The 20043-nt window shown below is 44.9% G+C and overlaps 1 protein-coding gene across 1 annotated transcript in view; it reads right to left on the bottom strand.

The window, feature by feature from the left end:
* The window catches only part of ZNF236 (zinc finger protein 236), a 98897-nt gene that overhangs the window by 21609 nt on the left and 57245 nt on the right, over window positions 1-20043 (bottom strand). Inside the window, exons 17-24 of the mRNA XM_012648880.1 lie at window positions 17069-17220; window positions 15047-15259; window positions 11514-11796; window positions 10655-10758; window positions 8025-8390; window positions 7133-7278; window positions 6800-7040; window positions 6219-6392 (exon numbers count right to left, since the gene is read on the bottom strand). Of these exons, the coding sequence (XP_012504334.1) occupies window positions 6219-6392; window positions 6800-7040; window positions 7133-7278; window positions 8025-8390; window positions 10655-10758; window positions 11514-11796; window positions 15047-15259; window positions 17069-17220 (1679 nt within the window). The remainder of the gene's footprint in view (window positions 1-6218; window positions 6393-6799; window positions 7041-7132; window positions 7279-8024; window positions 8391-10654; window positions 10759-11513; window positions 11797-15046; window positions 15260-17068; window positions 17221-20043) is intronic.

The following is a 20043-nucleotide window of genomic DNA, read 5'->3' as shown; positions in this document are numbered from 1 at the left end:
TCTGGGACTGACCTGACTCTAGATAATAAATACTGCCCATTAAGAGGCAATCTCTTAACTGCTACTGTAGAGGTGGGATCAGCTACAGAATTACAACTGGGACTAATGGGATATTCAAACCACCCTAAAAATATCTGCTCAATATCCAAGATTGAGTACGTCAATGTATAACGGATCTCTTCCTATATACAAGATTATTCAAAGATGCCACAGGTATCTGAGAACATAATACAGCTCACTTATCATGCAAGATTAATCCTGTACTTAAGAATAGCTGATATTACATTAATACACAAATGTTCTCTAATTATCAGCTCATCTTTTATTTTACAATGTTACCAAATCCCTTGAAATTCTTTTTCTTTTTTCAATTTAACATCTGGGATACAAGCTAAAGCAACATAAAAGAGACAAATTTTCTCAGTTGGCTCTAAATCAAAAAAAAAGTCTAAAAGACTAAAGAAAAGAAAAAAATTGAACCAGCAAAAAGGGTATGTTGCTATGTTTGAGCAGCATCCGTTGTCTGACCCACGAGAGCCTTGTACGTGCTGAGGACGGCTCTGCTGCCCCGAGAGAACCTGCGCCTGCAGACGAGATGCTGGCAGGATGCTCCACCAGCACGTGTCCGTGGAGGCAGAGTTACGGGTACGCCTGGACTGCCGAGCTGGCCAGATCACAGGAATTTAAAGCAACGTTGGCAGCTGAAACACAGCCTTCGGAGTTCACGTGTTCTCATTCCACCCGACTGTTCCATTCTGTCCGGACATCCTCGATTTTGAATTAAGTAATCTGCTGCACCAGCAAACATCCAGATCACCAAAAAGCACAAAAAAACACTCCACTTAGAGGAAAACATCTACAGCTCTACTTGTCTCTCCATCGGTCTGCCAAGGGCTCACAAGGATGCCAGGCAGGGCTGCCAGGAAGACACGGGCCCCATCGCTGATGCCGGTCTCCTCCCCAGAGGACCAGGCTTGAGGACCCTTGTATCCCTGTGGCCTCCAGACAGAGCCCGCACACCAGGGACACCCACTCACCCCGGCCCGCACACAGGAAGTGAAGTGGAAAATTGAAAAATTCCACTACCAGGTTTTCTCCCTTGCATCCTTCCCTGGGCTTCCTCCCTTGCAACTCCCACCTTCCGCAGCTGCGCCCTCAGAAATCACCTGTAGCAATTAGTGTACCAGGCCTGAAGTAGCTTAGGACTCTGCCTCACTAAAGTTAACCCTGTTATAGCCGTGCCCCTCCTCCTTAAGCAGAGGGTATAAAAGACTGCAATGCTCTTTGTCTGGTGCTCAGAATTTCGAGAGCAAATTCCCCTCTGGGCCAACTGCCGGCCAGCGTAAAGTGTAAAACCTGTTTTGCCATATCTCCGTGTGTGTCTCTGGGTCTATTCTCGGTCAGCCCTGCTGTAACATTAGCACATCTCCATAGCACAACGGGAACCACACAGACTGGGAACAATGACAAACTCACAGCCTGGGATTAGAATTCTAGAGATGATAAGCAAAGACACCACTGCCTAAGCCTTTAAAAAAGCAAACACCAACCACGACCCTTAGAAAAAATTTTTTAAAAGTTTGTTATGTGACTTTAATAGTACCTGATATATTTTGGACACCTTACTCATGATAGACTAAATTATAACCCGAATGTACTAGAATGTTGTCAATTATAACATAAAACAAAATTGCCCTTAATTAAAAAACAAAAGAAAACACACTGCCTCTCTGATTTCCGATTAATAAGTGCTATGATACAGCTTTTTAGAGCCCCCAAGTCAAACAAACGTATGGACGGATAAAGGAGAACCGGGTGAGACCGCGGCCCAGGCGCTCAGACGCGGCATCTGCTGGGACTGTGCCTACGTCTGGCTCCCCCGGGCTCTCAGCCACCCCTCAGCAAGCTGGGGGCAGGTGGTGGACAGTAAGTTCCCCTAAGGTCCCGAGTGGCCCAGGCCTCCTTGCTTTAGCTAACGGGCCTTCTTTGGTTCAGCAAAAGCCCCCACATGCCCGCCAGTACCGCACTATGGCTGGGGGGGAACGCTGGCCCCATCTGGAGAGTGAGGTCCTTCCTCGGCTGAGCTGGGCTTCTCCAGAGAAGCCGTCCCCGCAGGGCCCAGCCCCGTGGCCTGCTCTCTCAGCCCCTGCCTCTCTCCTACTGATACAGTTGTCATTTTACGCTGATTTATGGACTCTTCAAAAAACGTCTTCACCCTATTCGTTCCTAAGATCCAAAATGCAGGCGCCTGTGTTTACTTTGCTAACTATTCCCAGATTTCATACAATTCTTACCACGCAGTGCATACCACAATCTTTTATTGAATAAATGAATTACTAGACAAGAGAGGATGTCAATTAAGCATGAAAAAAAGTCTAAAAAAAAGAAGAAAGTCTAGCTTTTGGGTACAAATATATCTGAAGACTAATTGTTGTTTCTCAAAAATTGATATACAGAGTTGGAAAATAAGGTTCTCTACAAGGTAAAGAGAACTAGGTAGACATGTTATCCTAAACTGTTAATGGTTACTTATGAAACTGTAACGTTTCACTTGTGCTCATTCACTAATAGGTTTATTTTTTGTAAGTCTATACTTCACAGTCTTTGAAAGCTGCCTTCTCCCCAGTGTGCTTGCCACGGCCAGCTGGTGCCAGCAACTCCTCCCCGCTAAGAGACTTCAGTGCTCGGTCAGACGGGGCGGCTTCGTGAATCTGCATAAATGCAATGCCTGTGACACTGAATAAAATTATTTACTTTCATTACTTAAAAAGTAGAATTATCAATTGGTTGATAACTCTAGACAGCATTCTGTATCCTAGAATTATATATAAGCCACGGATCCTCACGGAATGCTACTGCACGTGACAAAACAGAAAGTCTGCCGTGCTAAAGATGGTTTATTCTCTCCATACTAAGTGCACGGGTCTTTAACTATGATCTCTCGGAATGTCTTTCCTGGCTACGTCATTAGCCGTGTACCTGAGGAGTTTGAGGTCACACTCTGTGAGAGCCAAGGTGGCACCTGTGGATCGATGACTCACTGCCGGTGCCAACAACCCTACGCTTCCACTTAGCTCACTACTTCCATCAGAACTGTGCTGATGGCCGGGCGCGGTGGCTCACGCCTGTAATCCTAGCTCTCTGAGAGGCCGAGGCGGGCGGATTGTTTGAGCTCAGGAGTTCGAAACCAGCCTGAGCAAGAGCGAGACCCCGTCTCTACTAAAAATAGAAAGAAATTAATCAGACAACTAAAAATATACAGAAAAAACTAGCCGGGCATGGTGGCGCATGCCTGTAGTCCCAGCTACTCGGGAGGCTGAGGCAGGAGGATCACCTGAGCCCAGGAGTTTGAGGTTGCTGTGAGCTAGGCTGACGCCACAGCACTCTAGCCCAGGCAAGGGAGTGAGACTCTGTCTCGAAAAAAAAAAAAAAACTGTGCTGAGTAAGACCGTGACCTCCACAGAAATAAATACCGTGATATCTGAAAGTAACATTCTAACTTACGCATTGGCAAGCACGTTAAACATGTAATAGCATCCTCAAGGCTTTCATTTTAATATATATAGAAAAAATGAAAATGGGATCACAAAATACATTTCCCTAAATGACAGTATTTGTTCACACATTTTAAGCTATAAAGTATTTTTAAAATATTTCTTAAGAGTTCTACTTTAACTCAGTATCTAGGCACTTAAAATCACATACTTTGCTGAATAAAACTTTCACTGAAAATATTTCCAAATGTAATGGGCTGCCAGCGGAAGGAAAAACGTGTTTCAGTGTTTCCTGCCTTCCTGGCTCTGAACGCTCACGGGCGCGCTAACACGCCTGCCACACAACCTACCGAAACACACTTGCTTCGCCAGCTCACTCCAGCTTTATTAGCGGCTGCAAGCATATAATGTAACCAAATAGTATGGAAACGAGAAATGAATGTGAGAATAAAAACTGTCAAAGTTCCAACGAAAACCAAACTGAACGCTTCAGAAAGACATGATAAAGGCAAGATGCTTTGAAAACTCTGCTCTCAAACTAGGGTAAGCAAGACAACCGTACAAAAGCAGAGGGGAAAAGCATCAATAGACAGAAGGACGCTGCACTGAGGTTGCTTGATAATCACCTACATTCTCATGCCGCTCTGAAGACACAGAAACTGCATCATGGGCGTGAGTACAAGCAAAAGGAAAATATGGAAAATGTATTATCAGCAGAGCAGACCCATATTCGAAAGATCCATGGATGGATGTTCAAAGTATGTAGGTGTCACTTTCTGATTCTCTATTTTATAAAGTTTTTTATTAAAACTGGGCTGAAAACATCAGGGAAGAGGGCTTTCATTGTATTTATACAAGATGACTCAGGGAGGCAAAGGACTGTCCTTGCTTTTTACCCAATATTTAATTATTCTTCTCCAAATGCAGGACTCATGAACTGCCAAACTGTAAAACTTAACTGAAGTAATATCTGCATTTCCTAGTGTTTGTAAGCATTTAGAACTCTATGCATTGATGGAAAAAGAATATCCTACAAAATAACTGAAAATTTCTATAGAATATCTAGATGCTTTCAACAGGTGACCATAAATTAAATGCTTTCTATACGCCTTTCAGAATGGGATTAGGAAAGTTTGACTTAGGATGCACTACAGCCAATTCTCATCATCCATCACAGTGAGAAGAAAACAAGAAACCTTAAAGTCAAATTTAAAAAGATTACAGCTATAATCACATACACTTTCAAATATCACTAGTAAGTAATAAGATAACCAAATGACCAAAGATAGGAAAATACAGGAGAAACAGCAGCACAGTCCACAAGCTGCGTAACACAGTTTCTGAGCGACAGGCAAGAGCTGTGCGTCACGTGTCTTTAGTAAGGACATGCCACGCACGATGCCTCCCACGTCGAGGGCACTCAAAAATAAAGTCAATTTTATCAACAGAACAGCTGCCTTAAAATAACTCTTCTGTATTTTCGACATTACAATCCAGATACACATATAATGAAAGGAAGATTACTGGATTATATAAAATTCAATATTCATTTCTGCTGTCCAGCAGCATGTAAAAAATCACTGCATGTCATTTAAAAGCAAAGCTCTGTATAAAGACAGTTGCTCAAATTTCTCACATACTAAAAGAAATAGACACCCTCCTGAAAAAGAAAGGTTTGGGTTTTCTTCTAAATACCTTTTCTTTCAATTCCAAAATTAATTTCTACAGAAGTCTCACTGAAACAACAGAAATACCATTCTGATAAATCTCACGGCAGACTCTGCCACTCTTAGGCAGGTTTCCAGGGGACATGGGGCGCTCCCCTCACCACATTGTATTTCCATGGGGGTTATTTTGATTTCCAACAAAATGTTTTCCTTAACGACTTCATAAGGTAGTTACGAGGCTTAAATGAATTAATATTAAATGAGTTAGTATTTGTAGAAGTCACTAGGATAAAGCCTGGCACATAGTAAGGGCTAGGAAAATAGCTGTTGAATTGAAAAATGGCTCGAGTTAACATGACAAGCTCATAGCTAAGAATCACGTGGGCAAAGCACAGCAGGAAAACACGCCCCAGGCTCACGTAGAGAAGAGCATGCGATGAGAACCAGGGAGACGTAAGGAGCGAGGAAGGCAAATGTGGAGGAAAATCTGACTGAACGTCACAGCCCGGACAGGGAGCAAGCTAGCTTGGTGACTGACGCGTAGGATTACTTCGCCAATTTTACTGCCAAATGGTATTTTCTACCTGTTTATCTACTTCTCGAGTTCTACCATATTTTCAATATCTCTACGTAATCTCAACAGAATTCTGAAGACATCAGAGAAGGGCAGTACCGCAGGCAGCTATGGCGTCGTAGTGCACAGTTTATACCAACGAGCCGCCTTTAGTTTAATGGCGCGTGAGTAAGAATCACGAAGCTACGTTTTCTGCTCTTTGCCAAACAAAAAATGTGACAGAAGTAACTTACTCTCTAAAAATTAATTAATTAGTTTGATTTGACTCCAACTGGAATGAGAAACTCTAATTTTTAATTTCTGGCATTAGATTTGAATTTTAACACGTTATTTTCACTAAACTTGAACTTCTCGTGTAAATTACAAATACTTACTGAGCACTGCCTTCGTGCAAAGCCGGGCGTCGTGGAAAGAGAGATACCAGTAAGACACACAGGACTTAAGTTGCAGGTGAAAGGACGTGTAAAGCATTAACTTACTAACCAGAGATAGTCAGGGTAATCTCCTGCGGAGACCCCGACGACGCCGTGGCGGAGGGTCCAGCAGCCAGGACCTGGCTCAGACTCGAGTTGTTGATGGTCAGGGTGATCTCGTGGGGCCCGCTGGAGGGGGACACTAGACCCTGCGGAGCCATCACTTGGGTGAGGTCTTGGGTCCCTGATCATCGTTACAAAGCAAAACAAAGTACAGTTTTAAAAAAACATTTTTCTCCTTTCTTATGTTAAAAATATTTCAGTTAAAATGTTATGGCAAAAAGAGAACACCTCAGAATAAAATATCAGTCACCTCTAATTCCATCATCTAGAACAGCAAGAAGGCCTTGTGACGAGGTGGGAAGCCAGTGTGGAAAGAATCGTTATGTGAATGTAGCGATCTACGTGAATGTACTGAATAAGCACCATTAATCCTAAGAAAGGCTTTTTTAAATCTAAGGATGCTTGATTTATTTGGTGAGCTTTACAAAGAGAAGACAGTGACATCAGAACGCCCTAACTGCAATTACGAGCTCTAAGCAGGAACCTGAAACTCCAGCTGTGCAACCAGCAAGAGTGAAAGGCTCTCACCGCTGCTGCTGGTGGCCAGCACGGACTCCTGCTCGGACAGAGGGCCTATGGTCAGGTTGGCAGACGTCACCGCGGGCTGCAAGGACAGGCCTGAGAGGGGCTGGATGACCACGCTGGCGGGGACCGTGCCGTCCGGCGTCTGGAGAGCGCTGTTCTGTGGGGCCGCGCTGGATTCGCCCGTGAGCTGCTGCGTGAGCACGCCGCCCTGCTGCAGCGTCTGCTGCAGGATGCTTGGGTCGATCTGGGAAGCGACACAGACACCTGCCATGAAAACTCCCTGCTGCCGGTGTCTGCGACACGACGACAGCACAGCAAACCAGGCGGGAGCCGTACCTGCAACGTGATGTTATTGATGCTGGAGGCGTCGATCCCAGAGATCTGAACGTTCGGCCCCACCAGGTTGGCGGCCAGCTGCAACTGGATGCCTTCCAGGGTGGCCAGGCTCCCGTCTGTCAGGGACACCGTCAGGTCACCCCCCGCTGGCCAGAGAAAGAGAAAGGGAATGACCGAATATTATACACGCTTCTCGAAACTAAAGGAATTCCCTATTTACGCAGGGATTGCTAAATATGTAAGTTCTATATACATCAATATGCTCTCGTTAAGAAATACTAATACTTACATTACACCACACACATTATGTAACTTATTCGTCACAAAATAAAACTCTGTGAAATGGTATGACTCATTTGAAACATATCAGGAAACAGATTCCACTGATTAGTCCAAGGTTCAGAACGACAACAGCCAACTGCAGTCAGGCTGCAATCAAGCCACAAGTGACAGAAGCAGAAAGGAAGGCACTCGGGACGTCTGCTCACCCTCACAGCTGCCGCGCTCGCTCCAAGTACACAAATAACCCCCCGACCAAAACGGAGTACTGTCCAAGCACCACGGGCCCGAGAGCAACTGGATAACTCCATCGCATTAAAAACAATGTTAACGAGTATGTGTAAACCACACACCTCACCACCGAATTTATGGGAGCGCCAACTGAGAAAAACCAAGTGTAAACGCATTAGAAAGAAAAGCTAAAGAAAGCGCTAGGTGTTAAAAAGCAGACGTCACAGAAGACAGAATGGGAGATAGAAGGCAGCTACGTCTGAAAGACGAAGTTTCCCTCTTCCCCCGCCTGTTGCTGGAAACGCTGTTTGCTCCATCATGGGAACAGACAATGCGATGCGTATCGCACGGTCACTGTGCCACTCCCAGCTTCGGCACGTACCTGACACGGAGGCAGGAAGAATAGCCTGGCCCACCAGCCCTTGCTGCAGCAAATTTTGATCGAACTGTCCGGTCAGCACGGAGTTGTTCATGATGAACACGCTGGGGTCGCTGGGAGGCGGGCTGAGGAGGTTCACAGGCTGCAGCCCTTCGGGGGAGCTCCGCGTCACGGGCTTCCTGGCTTTCTTCGGGTCTGGTTTGTAGTGGAACTGCATGTGCGTCTTCCTCCGCCCAGAAGTGCGGAAACGTAGCTCGCAGTGGGGGCACTTGAAAGGCTTGGCTCCCGTGTGCAGACGCATGTGCACCTTCAGGCTCCCCTTCGTGGAGAACGCGTTGCTGCAGACGTGGCAGCTGAAGAGCTTCTGCCCTGTGGGGAGGCCAGCCCAGCGTCAACAGGGCGAGGACAGCGCAGCCGCACCCCCCGCCGGCCAGGCGTGCGGGATCCGGGGGTGGGAGTGCCGTGAGCAGCATCTCACCTGCGAGACTATGACGCAGCAGGCGACTGCCGTGGATATTAGCGGCACCCTGCTCACAATTTGGATCTGGTGTTCTCCCAGCCCTTGAGGCCTGGGGTGCCTCTAACCACTGCGCCTACTGACCCACCCACTGACCCTGCAGCACTTGGCTCCTGTTTACCAGAAGCAGTGGGTGGGGTGGGCCCCAGCCCCGCTCTGCACTGCCGTCGCCCCTCTCTGATTCCGTAGAGGGCGCTTGAACACCTCGCCATCTCCCCATGGTCTGTTCTGCCAAACGGGGCAACCAAAACACAAGCGCAGGCCTCACACGTGCAGAACATGGAAAGGAAACTCCCTTTGAGAGTCAAAGATCAGCGTGTCAGCATCACGTACCTCGTCCCTTAGATGCTGTGCTTTCCATGATCACCGGGTATGACAAGGCCACAAAGGGGCCACTGGCAATGACTCTGCCCTGCAAGAGCCTCTGGGAGTAGAAAACTTCCTGGTTTTCGTTTTTCCCTCTACCGGCCCAGCAACAATGCTGGTTTTTACAAGAGATGGCACGCACCAGGATCCGCGGAGGGACTAGTGACACCTGTTATCCTGAAACTGCTCTGTGGCATCAGAAATCACACCATCACTTCAGACTAAAGAAAGAGGCTCCGAAGGACACTTCTGCGCAGCCTTCTCTCTCCACCCCTTCTCCACGTAGCCTGCGCGGAACTGCCGAAGCAAGCAGACAACCGAGCAGCATGTGCCGGGCTGTCCTGAACATAACGGGGCGCCTACTGTGTGAGCCAACACTCTAGACCTGGGGGTGCGAAGGTAAGGAAGGCTGGTCCCCCCTCGCCCTGCGTGAGCTCACAGTGTTACACAAGATGGACAAATACAGGGACCCAACGAAGCGACAGGAAAACTGTACACAGGAGGGTCATGTTAAGTAAGTCCACATATCTGTGTATTTAGTTCTAAATATTAACCCATCAGAAAAGAATCACAGTGCTTCATATAAATGTGCGAACTTCCATTTGTACTTGTTCAATTTTGCTTATAACCAAAATCTAAAAATATAAATTACTTTGATAATCATAATAGCAACAGCTCTCCATTCACTGTGAGGTTGCCAAAGGCCAAACACGTCTCTGAGCTATTTAAATGCATTAATGCAATGGCCCCCAGCCTTTCTGGAGCCAGGGAGCAGTTTCATGGAAGAAATTTTTCCATGGCCTGGGGGTGGGGGCGAGGGGCTGGCTGGGCTGGAGCTCAGGCAGTGACGGGAGCGATGGGGAGCAGCGGTAAATGCCCATGAAGCTTCCCTCACTGGCCCTCCGCTCACCTCCTGCTGTGTGGCCCCCCAGGTTCCTAAGTTTCCTGGAAGACAATTTTTCCATGGTGGGAGGAGGACTGGGGACAGAGCTTAGGCAATGATTAGCAGCCCGTTTCCTAACAGTACCGGGCCACGGCCTGGAGGTTGGAGACCACAGTTTTGAGGCATCTAAACTTCCAGTGAGGGAAGTAGCTATCATTAGCCCCATTTTACACGAGGAACGTACAGCTTAGAGAAGCACCTCTCATCTAGGGCCAGAGCTCACTGCGGAGCAGAGTTCACACATGAGCAGAGGCACAGAGCCAGCCTCGCAACCACCAGGAAGCCCTGTGTGCAGAATTCAAGAAGCAAAGGCCTAACATATTTTGATTAATACAATCGACCTTCAGTTCATCAAATTAGATGAAGACAAGAAAAAGTCCATGAAAATTAGACATTTATTTTTCCCTTCATGAGATTTCCTCCATACATAAAAAGAATTACAATCTGATAACTATCATCAGATTTGCTTAGTCGCCAGAGTTTTTACAAAACCTCAACACACCAAATCTCTTTCGCTGAAATGAGACTAAGAGGTAATCTTTCATGAACAAGGATATTCAAGCAGGAGTAAGAATATAAGACAACTTTTAACTCAACTTCTGTGACCTAATCCTTTTTTCTGAGTGTTATTTAGATAGTTTTCCCTATTTTGGGAATAAAACAGTTTTATATCCATTTCTTCATGGTTCCTGATTTTTAAACTTTCTGTAATTTTGAAAATATTTATGTATACAAAATATAAAGGAACAAAAAATATAAAATGCTATCATAAGGCATCTACCAACAATGCAGTTATGTGTCCCTCACCTGTGTGAGTCTTCACGTGGCAGTCGAGCGTGGATTTGACCGTGAAACTCTTGCCGCATTCGTCACATTTGTACGGCTTTTCTCCAGTGTGGATTCGAACGTGCCTATCCCAGAAACACTTGTGATTAGATGTTTTTCTTTTTAATTATATACACATTTACAAACAAGTTCATGATTTGAAATTTATAACTAACCATTTAAATAAAAATTATGTGTTAGTATGTTCTGATTAAATTTGGCCAAATAAAAACTTAAAGTTTCATTCTATACAAAAAACACCATAAACAAATCCAAATAAGAATAAGAACAAAATAAGAATAAAAATATTTGCACGACAAAAACAGGACCAATTTTCTAAAAAACGAAAGAATTCTTATGAATCAGCAGGAAGACAACCAATATCAGGGTAGAAAAATGGGAAATACACAGTTTACAGAAGAAGAAACAGAAACAGCTAAAAGACATATGGGAAGGTGTTCAACTATACTTAGAATCAACGAAGGGTACGTTAGAATCACAGATATCATTTCCCCACATCCTGTTAGTAGGACGGTCTGAAAACATGCGCTCAGAGCCTCCGAAGGACGTGAGCTTCCAACCCTCTGGTGGCCCTTTGCCGGACTCCACCAGCCTGGGCCATGAGGCTCTTGCAGACGCACAGAAAGTAGTACCTTGCCAGTCATTAAACACCGAAATTCAATGTTCATCATTATAGCTCCGGAGAAATAAATCTGGTATGTTTGTGCAATAGAGCAGGTTCAGAACTACCTGCCCCTCTGCAATGGAGATTATCCAACAGCCCAGGCATATGCTCTGACACCTCCGAGCAGACCCGAGAGGAGCACAGGCCGCGCCTCACCTCACCAGGTCGCTGGGCTTCTTGAAGCTCTTGGGGCAGTAGGTGCAGCAGTTGGCATGCTTGGGTTCGTCCTGCAGCTCCGCCTGCTTGTCTCGCATCTCGCTGATGCGGTCCTTTTCTGCCGCTGACTGCACCAGGACCTTCTCAGACACCGTAGCGCTTTCCTGGGGCCGAATTTTGGCTAACTGGGCCGTCTCTTCCTCTGTGAAAGTGATGACCTCAGGACGAGACTTCCTCGATGCGTTTCTGTCAGAATTTTCCTCCTCTTCCTCCATACATATGTCTAAACAAAACAAAGGAAAAGGCATTAAAATCCTAATAAAAAACTTAAGCTTTAACAGAACAAGTAAATTAAAACTAAAAAGGTACATACATAAAGTTAAAATGAGTAACTCAACTGAGCTATGTTTACGATGGTAGAGAGCTGCCACCCCCATTCTGTTAAGAAACTAAGAAAGATCATGAATGAAAACACCCAGGTGAAGGCCATGTCTCGGGGAGCTGGCACCCACATTCAGAAGGTGCTATTGATAGAGATCTACTTCCACCCCTTACTGCCATCTAGCTGTGAGCTCTGCAATCGTCAGCGTCCGCACCAGCTACCAGTGTTCACAAACACAGATGCTCCTTTATTATCACAGGCAGAAAATGAATTATCATCAGATTAAAAAAACCAGAAGCCTGCAAACGGCAGACCAAATTGCTAAATTAGCAAATAGCCCCCAGTTAAAAAGACTTACTGTAAACAAGAAAATAAAACTTAAAAAACATACACGGCCAGTCCTCCACAACCATGGGGGCCACACCTGTGGGTTCGACCAACCACGCATCGAAAACATTAAAAAAAAAAATGGTTGCATCTGTACTAAACATGCACAGACCTTTTCTTATTATCATTTTCTGAACAATAAAGCAACTGTTTCCACAGCATTTACGTCGTATTGGTATCACAATCTAGAGATGATTCAAAGCATGCAGGCGGCTGTGGGGACATCGCATGCAAATACTACGAGGCCACTTTACATCAGGGTCTTGAGCATCTGTGGACTTAGGGTTCTGGTATCTGCAGGTCCTGGAATGAACCCCCCACAGACACTGAGAAACAATTATATCCCTAAGGATTCTCTCAGTGAAATGTAGGGATATATTACAACTGATTAAAAACAAGAATATACTGCTGTTAAATCGTAACAGGGAACGAAAAAACATTTGGCTGAGAGCAGGGAGGTCCTTATTGCACAAGTGAGTAAAAAAACCTTAAAACAGAAACATTAAATAGCAAAATGGACAGCTGAAACCAAATTAGTGAATTAAAAAACCAAATCGACAGTTTTTCATAGAACAAAAAGTGTAAATGGGAGGGCAGGAAGGAGGGCGGGAGAAAGAGGGAAGTAGGGGAAGAGGGTGGGTTGGGGGAGTCAGTCACAGAGGACGGAGTCGCTAGGTGAACACCCACATGGTAGAAATGCCAGAAAAAACACAGTGAGCTTTAGCTCCCACATTGTTTCAGTAAAACCTGGACAGCTGTGAGGGCAGGTTATAAACACTGGCCCCCACCAACACCCACAAAGAAATACGGAGATAACTGTGTTAAAGTTTCTTAAGTAACCAAGAACACAATCAACGTAGTACAGACACGGAGGAAGAAAGGGCAGCGAACTTAGGCACAACGAGCAGAAGGCACACGACAGGGTGGCACGTGTTTGGTCAAACAGGGTAACGTCACGATAAATGTCAGGGAATTAAATCCAATTACAAAGCTCTCGGTTTGGGTAAAGTGACACAATTTAACAAGTGACTTTTTTCCGGTGGACAAGAGAGTTAGTAGAAAATTTTTTGTTTTTTTCCCCAATGATCCAAGAGAAGAAAACAAAATACATAAAGGTGTATCTGAATACATACATAGTAGCGGGGAAGCCCCAACAGAGCCCCCCAGCCAACCCTAACAGCAGAGACTCAATGGCATTAGGAGCTTCATTAATCGATGGGAAGGATATGTAATCAGAGGGAAGACGATGCATCTCGGCTGACCAGCTAACACTCTCCAAACCACAGGGGTCCAGAAATATGCCTGGATAGCCTGTATTCTTTAGTTCCTTCGAAGGAAAAGAGTTATTTTCTTTTTAAATTTTACTAATTCTCATGACAGAATTTTAAAAATGAAAATAAAGACTTTGCTGAGTACCACCAGATTGAAAAGTCTGAACCATTTCACTAAGCGAAGCAGGTCAGAGACTTGGGTATTCAGAATTATCTCCTGAGGACATGAGATGGGCTGAGGCTCTGGCCATGGATAAAGTCAGAGTTCTTGCTACTTTAAGGTAGGTTAGGCAAACTGCAAAGACTTATTCCTCAAAATGTAAGAGAAAGCGGCACTGCCATCACTTCAGCCTGACACGTTAGGGACCGGAAGGTCTTGCTGTGACCTTGAGGTCAGATATGCGCAGAGCCAGTGCCGGCATGAGCACCTGGGAAGGCGGCCAAGGAGTCGCCAGCAGGTCGCACCTCGAGGACACCACCAAGGTGACGGCACCTCTGTCTCCATGCCGTCAGGGACACGACACCCGTGCAACGAACACCGAGCACCAGCCGCGCCAGGACAGGACGGCGCTGGCCGTGGCACAGGCAGGAGTCCACCCACAATGTGCGCTCAGGGCAGCATGACTCACACGGGTGTGAGAACTAACACTGGTTTTAAAAACCCCGACGCTGTGTGCTGGCGTTACGTGCCAAGAGGTAAAATGTGCACATTCTTAACACTGAAGTGTCACTTGTGGAATTTACTAAAAAGACGCCATCAGATAAATACAAAAAGCATAAGCACAAAAATAGCGTGCTTAGAATTCCACTTGATACGGGACTTGGACAAATCAACGTGTCTAATGTTTACTTGGCTCATGTACAAAATGAGATTAATCCCTCAAACTATGCAGTGTCTTGTCACTTAAATGAGATAATGTAATGGTGATAGGTTTTGCCAAGGGTTAAAATACTCCAAAAATGCGACTACCATTTCAGTGAAAGACCAGATATTAGCTACACGTCTGTCAAAGGAAATTAAACAATAAAAAATGATGCAATTCCATGTAGTCATCTGAACTGATCTGTGTTTAACATATTAAATATGCCTATAATATGTAAAGTTCAGTGGAGGGAAAATAAAGGCGATTTTAACACTGTATATAGCATGATATCATATTCGTTAAAAAATAAAAATCCCTACCTACGTGAATGCATGAGTAGAGTCGGAAGAACACAGTGTTAGAGTGGATGCTATTGACAATTCTGTGTGTGGTGATTAGTACAAGTAGATGTTTTCTTTTATTGTGCCTCTCTCAATTTTTCTTCCAAAAGCACATACAGCTTCATAATAATCAGAAAATAAAATTAATTAATTTTTTCAAATTCGAGGTGGTTGCTACTGAGCTTAAGCTGTGCACAGCCAGGTTAAAATACTCAAAGTGACTTATAAATTAACTTATTACTAAATCAGCATCTGGTTAATAAGCCTTGAACCAACAAATGGGAAATACCTCCTCCTTCGGGCTCTCCGGTGGCTGACACGGCAGAGGGGACTGTCTGGTGTCTCTTCATGTGCTTTTTACAGTGAACCGTGGTTCGAAACCCCTCCTCACAGAACGGACACTTGTAAGGCTTCATGCTCATGTGTGTGGCCATGTGCCGGGTGAGGCTGCCGTTGGTGGTGAAGGAGGCGTTACAGACGCTGCAGCTGAACGCCTTCACCCCTGTGACGGCAGAAACGACAGAAAACAGGGTTGGGAAACCGCATTTCGTTACCTCAGCACCACAGCAGTCAAAAGCAAACGAAGATTTGTTCAGTGAGTCACAACACTGAAGACAGTTTATTTGCTGTGGTTTCCAGGTTTTAGGAATTGAAGAGTCTTAAGAACATGGAAACGGACAGAGACCTCACTGCCCTCTCCCCTGGAATCGACAGCCCCCGAGAAGTCCCACTTCCCAAAATAATTCAAGTCCTCCCTGTCCTCAGTCTTTTACATTTAAACTGGCAACGTGTTTGTGGATTCTACCCCAGAAATGTTTTTTCAAATCTATCTTTTCATCATTCCCACAGCAAATGACATAGATTAGGCCCTAAGGAGTAGGATAAAGCCTATACACAGCTTTATTTTAAATAAAGTCCATACAGAAGACCCTCTCTCTCCTCTGGACCAAGGACATAGAAGTCAGTAACTAGCTAGGAAGGGGATTTTCTTCTCTTCCCTGTCTTTCCTCCCCCTACACCTGCAAAAGTCATACATTGCTTCTCTCTGCCTCCTTACAGGGCCTTCAAAGCAACGCATAAACTGCTCTCAGACATTCTTTCCAATAGCCACTAAAACCATTTTCCAATCACCGACCTATGGACTAGTCAGTAAAACCTTTCCTTCTTTTATGTGCCTGTCTATTTCTAAGTGATTTACATTCATTTTCAAATAAAGCCTTATACAAAATACACATTGATATTAAACATATAGTTAATATACCAAACAAATACATTGAAGGTATTGACAGATAAAAGTAATACATTAAAAATATATTTAACTTCGAGCCATATATCTGATAAAGGTCAGTAGCCAAATAGATTAATAAAACCTCTTACAACTTAATAATTAGACAATCTATTTTAAAAATGGGCATAGAATTAAAATGGACATTTCTCAACAAGCACACGCAAAGGTGTTCAAAGTCATTGGCCACTGGAGAAACACAACTCAAAACCACCATGAGAGACTTTGTCACACTCATGAGGACAGTCACAAAAAAGACAACCACAAAAAAGATGAGCAACTGTAACCTTTGGCAAGGATGTGGAGCCATCAGAACCCCCTACACTGATAGTGGGCGTGTAAAATGGTGCAGCCACTTTGGAAAACGGTTTGGTAAACTTGGAAGTTTTAACTGAGGTGTCCGATGCCCACACAACTCACTCCTAGGTAAAGAAATGAAGACACGTCCACACAGAAACCTGTGCACAATGTTCGCAGCGGGATTATTCACAGCCAAAAGAGGGATACAACCCAAGTGTCCATCAGCTGATGAATGCATAAACAGCATGTGGTGCGCCCTACAACGGAGCGTTACTTGGCCATAAAAAGGGACGAGGTACTGACGCTGACCCATGCTGCAACACGGGTGAACCGTGAACGGCCGTGCTAAGGGGAGAAGCCGGGCACAACACGCCACGTATCCGGTGAGCCCATTTACCGACACATGAAATGCCCAGATCAGGCAAGTCTGTAAAGACAGAGTTAGATCAGCAGCTGTCTAGGGTTGGAGTGTTGCGGGGAAATGGGGGGTGACTACTAATGGGTACACAATTTCTTTGGGGTGTGATAAAAATGACCTAAAATTAGACAGTGGTGATGGCTGCAGAACTCTGTGAACACACTAAAAACCACTGGATTGCACACTTTACATGGGTGAACTGAATGGAATGTGGATTACAGCTCAATAAAGCTATTCTATTAAAATTAGGAAAACAAGAAAAAAACAACACAACAGACATAACTGCCAAGTGTAAGTCAGACAGTGACCTGTGTGTGTCTTCTCATGGGACTTGAGGACTCCAGAGGAGACGAAGCCGCGCCCACAGAGCTTGCACTTGTAGGGCTTCTCCCCGGTGTGCGAGCGCACGTGCTGCTTCAGGTGGCTGGACTTCTTGAAGCCCTTGCTGCAGTAGTCGCACCTGCAAACCAGACATGCAGAGCTCAGGCCAGCGGTTCACGGCACAGTGACAAACACAACGTCTGGGAATGCAGGAAAAGCTAGTGAGCTTCACCAACCGAGACTACACATTCAGGCTTACTTGGTATGGAACCTAGGTGTGCTCTCTAACATGTAAAAAATTATAAACTATCAGCAATAGTAATTTGTTAGATCAAAATCTGCTCAGAATGTCTATAGTCCTAAATGAATTATTTTATTTCAAAATTAGTAAATCCTGTAATAACTCCCCAGCAGACATAATATTTATCAGAAACTTTCTCTAAAGACAGCAGGAAGAAAATTTATTATGTGCTACTTTCTTTACTAGGCCGTGAGACACGTGAAACCTTCCACTGCTTCCGAGTCAGAGTCACCACGGAGTCTACGTGCTGGTTCGCACACTCCTTTGGTTTATAAAATGCAAAAGAGACTATACTACAGTTACTCTAAACAACATATAAATATGCAGTATTATTTCCCCTCGATAGTTACTGAATAGATGAAAATTACTTTAAAGATTAAAATAATTATAAATTTTAAAATTCCTATTCACGTACTAGTAAAAGCTTATTCCGTAAGCACACTGGGAAGTTGGCGAAGTCTCTGCACTCCAACCTCTAGTCCAGGCTGGGTGCCCACGCGGAAGTAACTAACGTTGCTCTAAAGGCGAAGCTAAACTGATGACTGAAAAGCACACGTACATTCTGAACTTTCACTCTCATGTACGCATTTGGTTTGGTGAAGCTATCTATCAAAAACAGAAAGCAAGCAAACAATATTCATACAGATCTTAAAAAGACAATTCCACAAACGAAATTGGGATTGATTCTGGTCTACATGTCAGCGGTAGAAAATCTGTTTGCAGAACTGAGTACCATTAAACCACCTGAATCTATGAGAAAAGGTTCTCTAATGAGTTGAAAGTAAGATTTTCAAACCAGTCACATCTATTAATTAAAACCAACCACCACCGACAAAACAATATTGGCTGTGATGTAGAGAGAAACAGCTCACCCTTCAGAGAACAGCCTGACCAGCAGGCCCTGAGCCGCCTGGGCCCTGCCAACCCTGGCCTCCCCTCCCGCTTCTCCCCACCTCGAGAACCAAGCTCTGTTCACACGAGATGGACCCTTCTCCGCCTGCGTAAAGCTGTCACTCTCTGTGCCTGGAACACACCTGCCTGCTCTGCCAGGCACACAGTTACTCTTCCAGTTATTCCGATAACAGCCTAACTCACCGCAGCTGACACTATGGCAACACTGCTGTAGGACACCCCTGTGCCGGGCAGGCGTGCACAGCGTCTCCGCTGACCCTCATCCCAACCCTGGGAGGCGCATTCCTCAAGTGGGACTGGCTAGCAGGGACTGGGAAACATGCTGAGTTCCCAGGGAGAGCGTCCACAGAACAGCTCGTCTGAAGTGAGCCGGCCCCGCAAACACATCTCTGTGGAGCTGCGCTGTTCTCTGCTTTTGCTGTACAATACTTTACGAGGAAAATTACAGGCCACAGATTCCCTGTTTCCTAATGTCTTGGAGCAGAATCTCTCATCTCTTAGAGAATCCAAAGAAAGCTACACATCCTCTCCTCAAGGAGACATACATGCACGTAAACATTTCCCCCCAGTTCTCTCCCATCTCCACGTCCCAGGCTGGCTCTTCCTCTCTCCGTGCCCACCTCTAAGTGCAGGGGCCGGGGCACAATCTTCGAGCCACTTCTCTTTCTTGGACACGCACCTCCTCAGCACTAAACACTGTCTATACTGACCACTCCTACGTGGATACTGCCAGCCGGAACCTCTCCCCTAATTCCAATCTGGTGGAAAGAACTGCCTATGTGCCATTTCTTCTCAAACGCTAATCCTCCTGACTCCAAACCAAACCTTGGTCTCCACACCAAAACCTGCTCCTCCGAAGGTCCCCCTTTTCCAGACAATACTAGTTTCATCCTTCCAGTTGCTGAGATCAAATCCTAGTAGCCATCCTTAGCTCTTTCGTTTCTCTCACGTCTTGACCTGCGATAAATCCTGTAGGTTCTACCTTCCAAATACATCCAGAATTTATGACCGTTTCTTACAACAGCAATGACAACTCTTCACTCAGCTAACACGTGGCACCCAGCACCCCCTTCCTGCTTCATCCTTCTCCGCGGCACACGGTCATGTTCCATCCACTGCAGTTTACCTGTCATTTTGCTGATTAACTCTTCCTAAAACAATGTCAACTCCATGAGAGCTTTGTTTCTGTTTTGCTCACTGATACAGCCCTAGTGCTCAGCACCTAACAGTTCCTGAATAAAGGTCAAATAATTAAATAAATGGATGAATGATACGTGGATAAAAGTCCAGTAATGCCTGAGCAGATGCCATGAAGGAATCACATGAGAACATTAATCGCACGCAAAAATAACAATGGCAAAATCCCAAATTAGATATTAGCAAACAAATACATGTTGAATAAATGAAAGTATGAATTAAGTATCAGGAGAGTCACAGATTTCCTGAATCTCACCTACGTGCATCCCTGCCGAATATGCGGACCCCAAATTAATAAGTACTGTTTCTCATATATTTTTGAAATTGCAAACTCATGAAGACCTCAGGATATTACCCTTCTGAAGGTGAGAATCTAATGCGTGAGAATGCTGGTTTCAAGTTCCTAAGATCTAAACACATCTTGTGTAAATGAAACAAAGGAGCCACTTGGCCTCTCAGAAATTATGTGCTAATAACATGAGTAAAACCTATGCATTTTCAAATATCTTAATTAAGACCATTCATTTAAGATATGGTGGCTCATCAGTTTCC

Source organism: Propithecus coquereli, unplaced genomic scaffold, assembly GCF_000956105.1.
Source record: "Propithecus coquereli isolate 6110/MARCELLA unplaced genomic scaffold, Pcoq_1.0 Scaffold296, whole genome shotgun sequence".
In the NCBI taxonomy this organism is placed as follows: Eukaryota; Metazoa; Chordata; class Mammalia; order Primates; family Indriidae; genus Propithecus; species Propithecus coquereli.
This window is presented reverse-complemented; position numbering and strand designations above follow the sequence as displayed.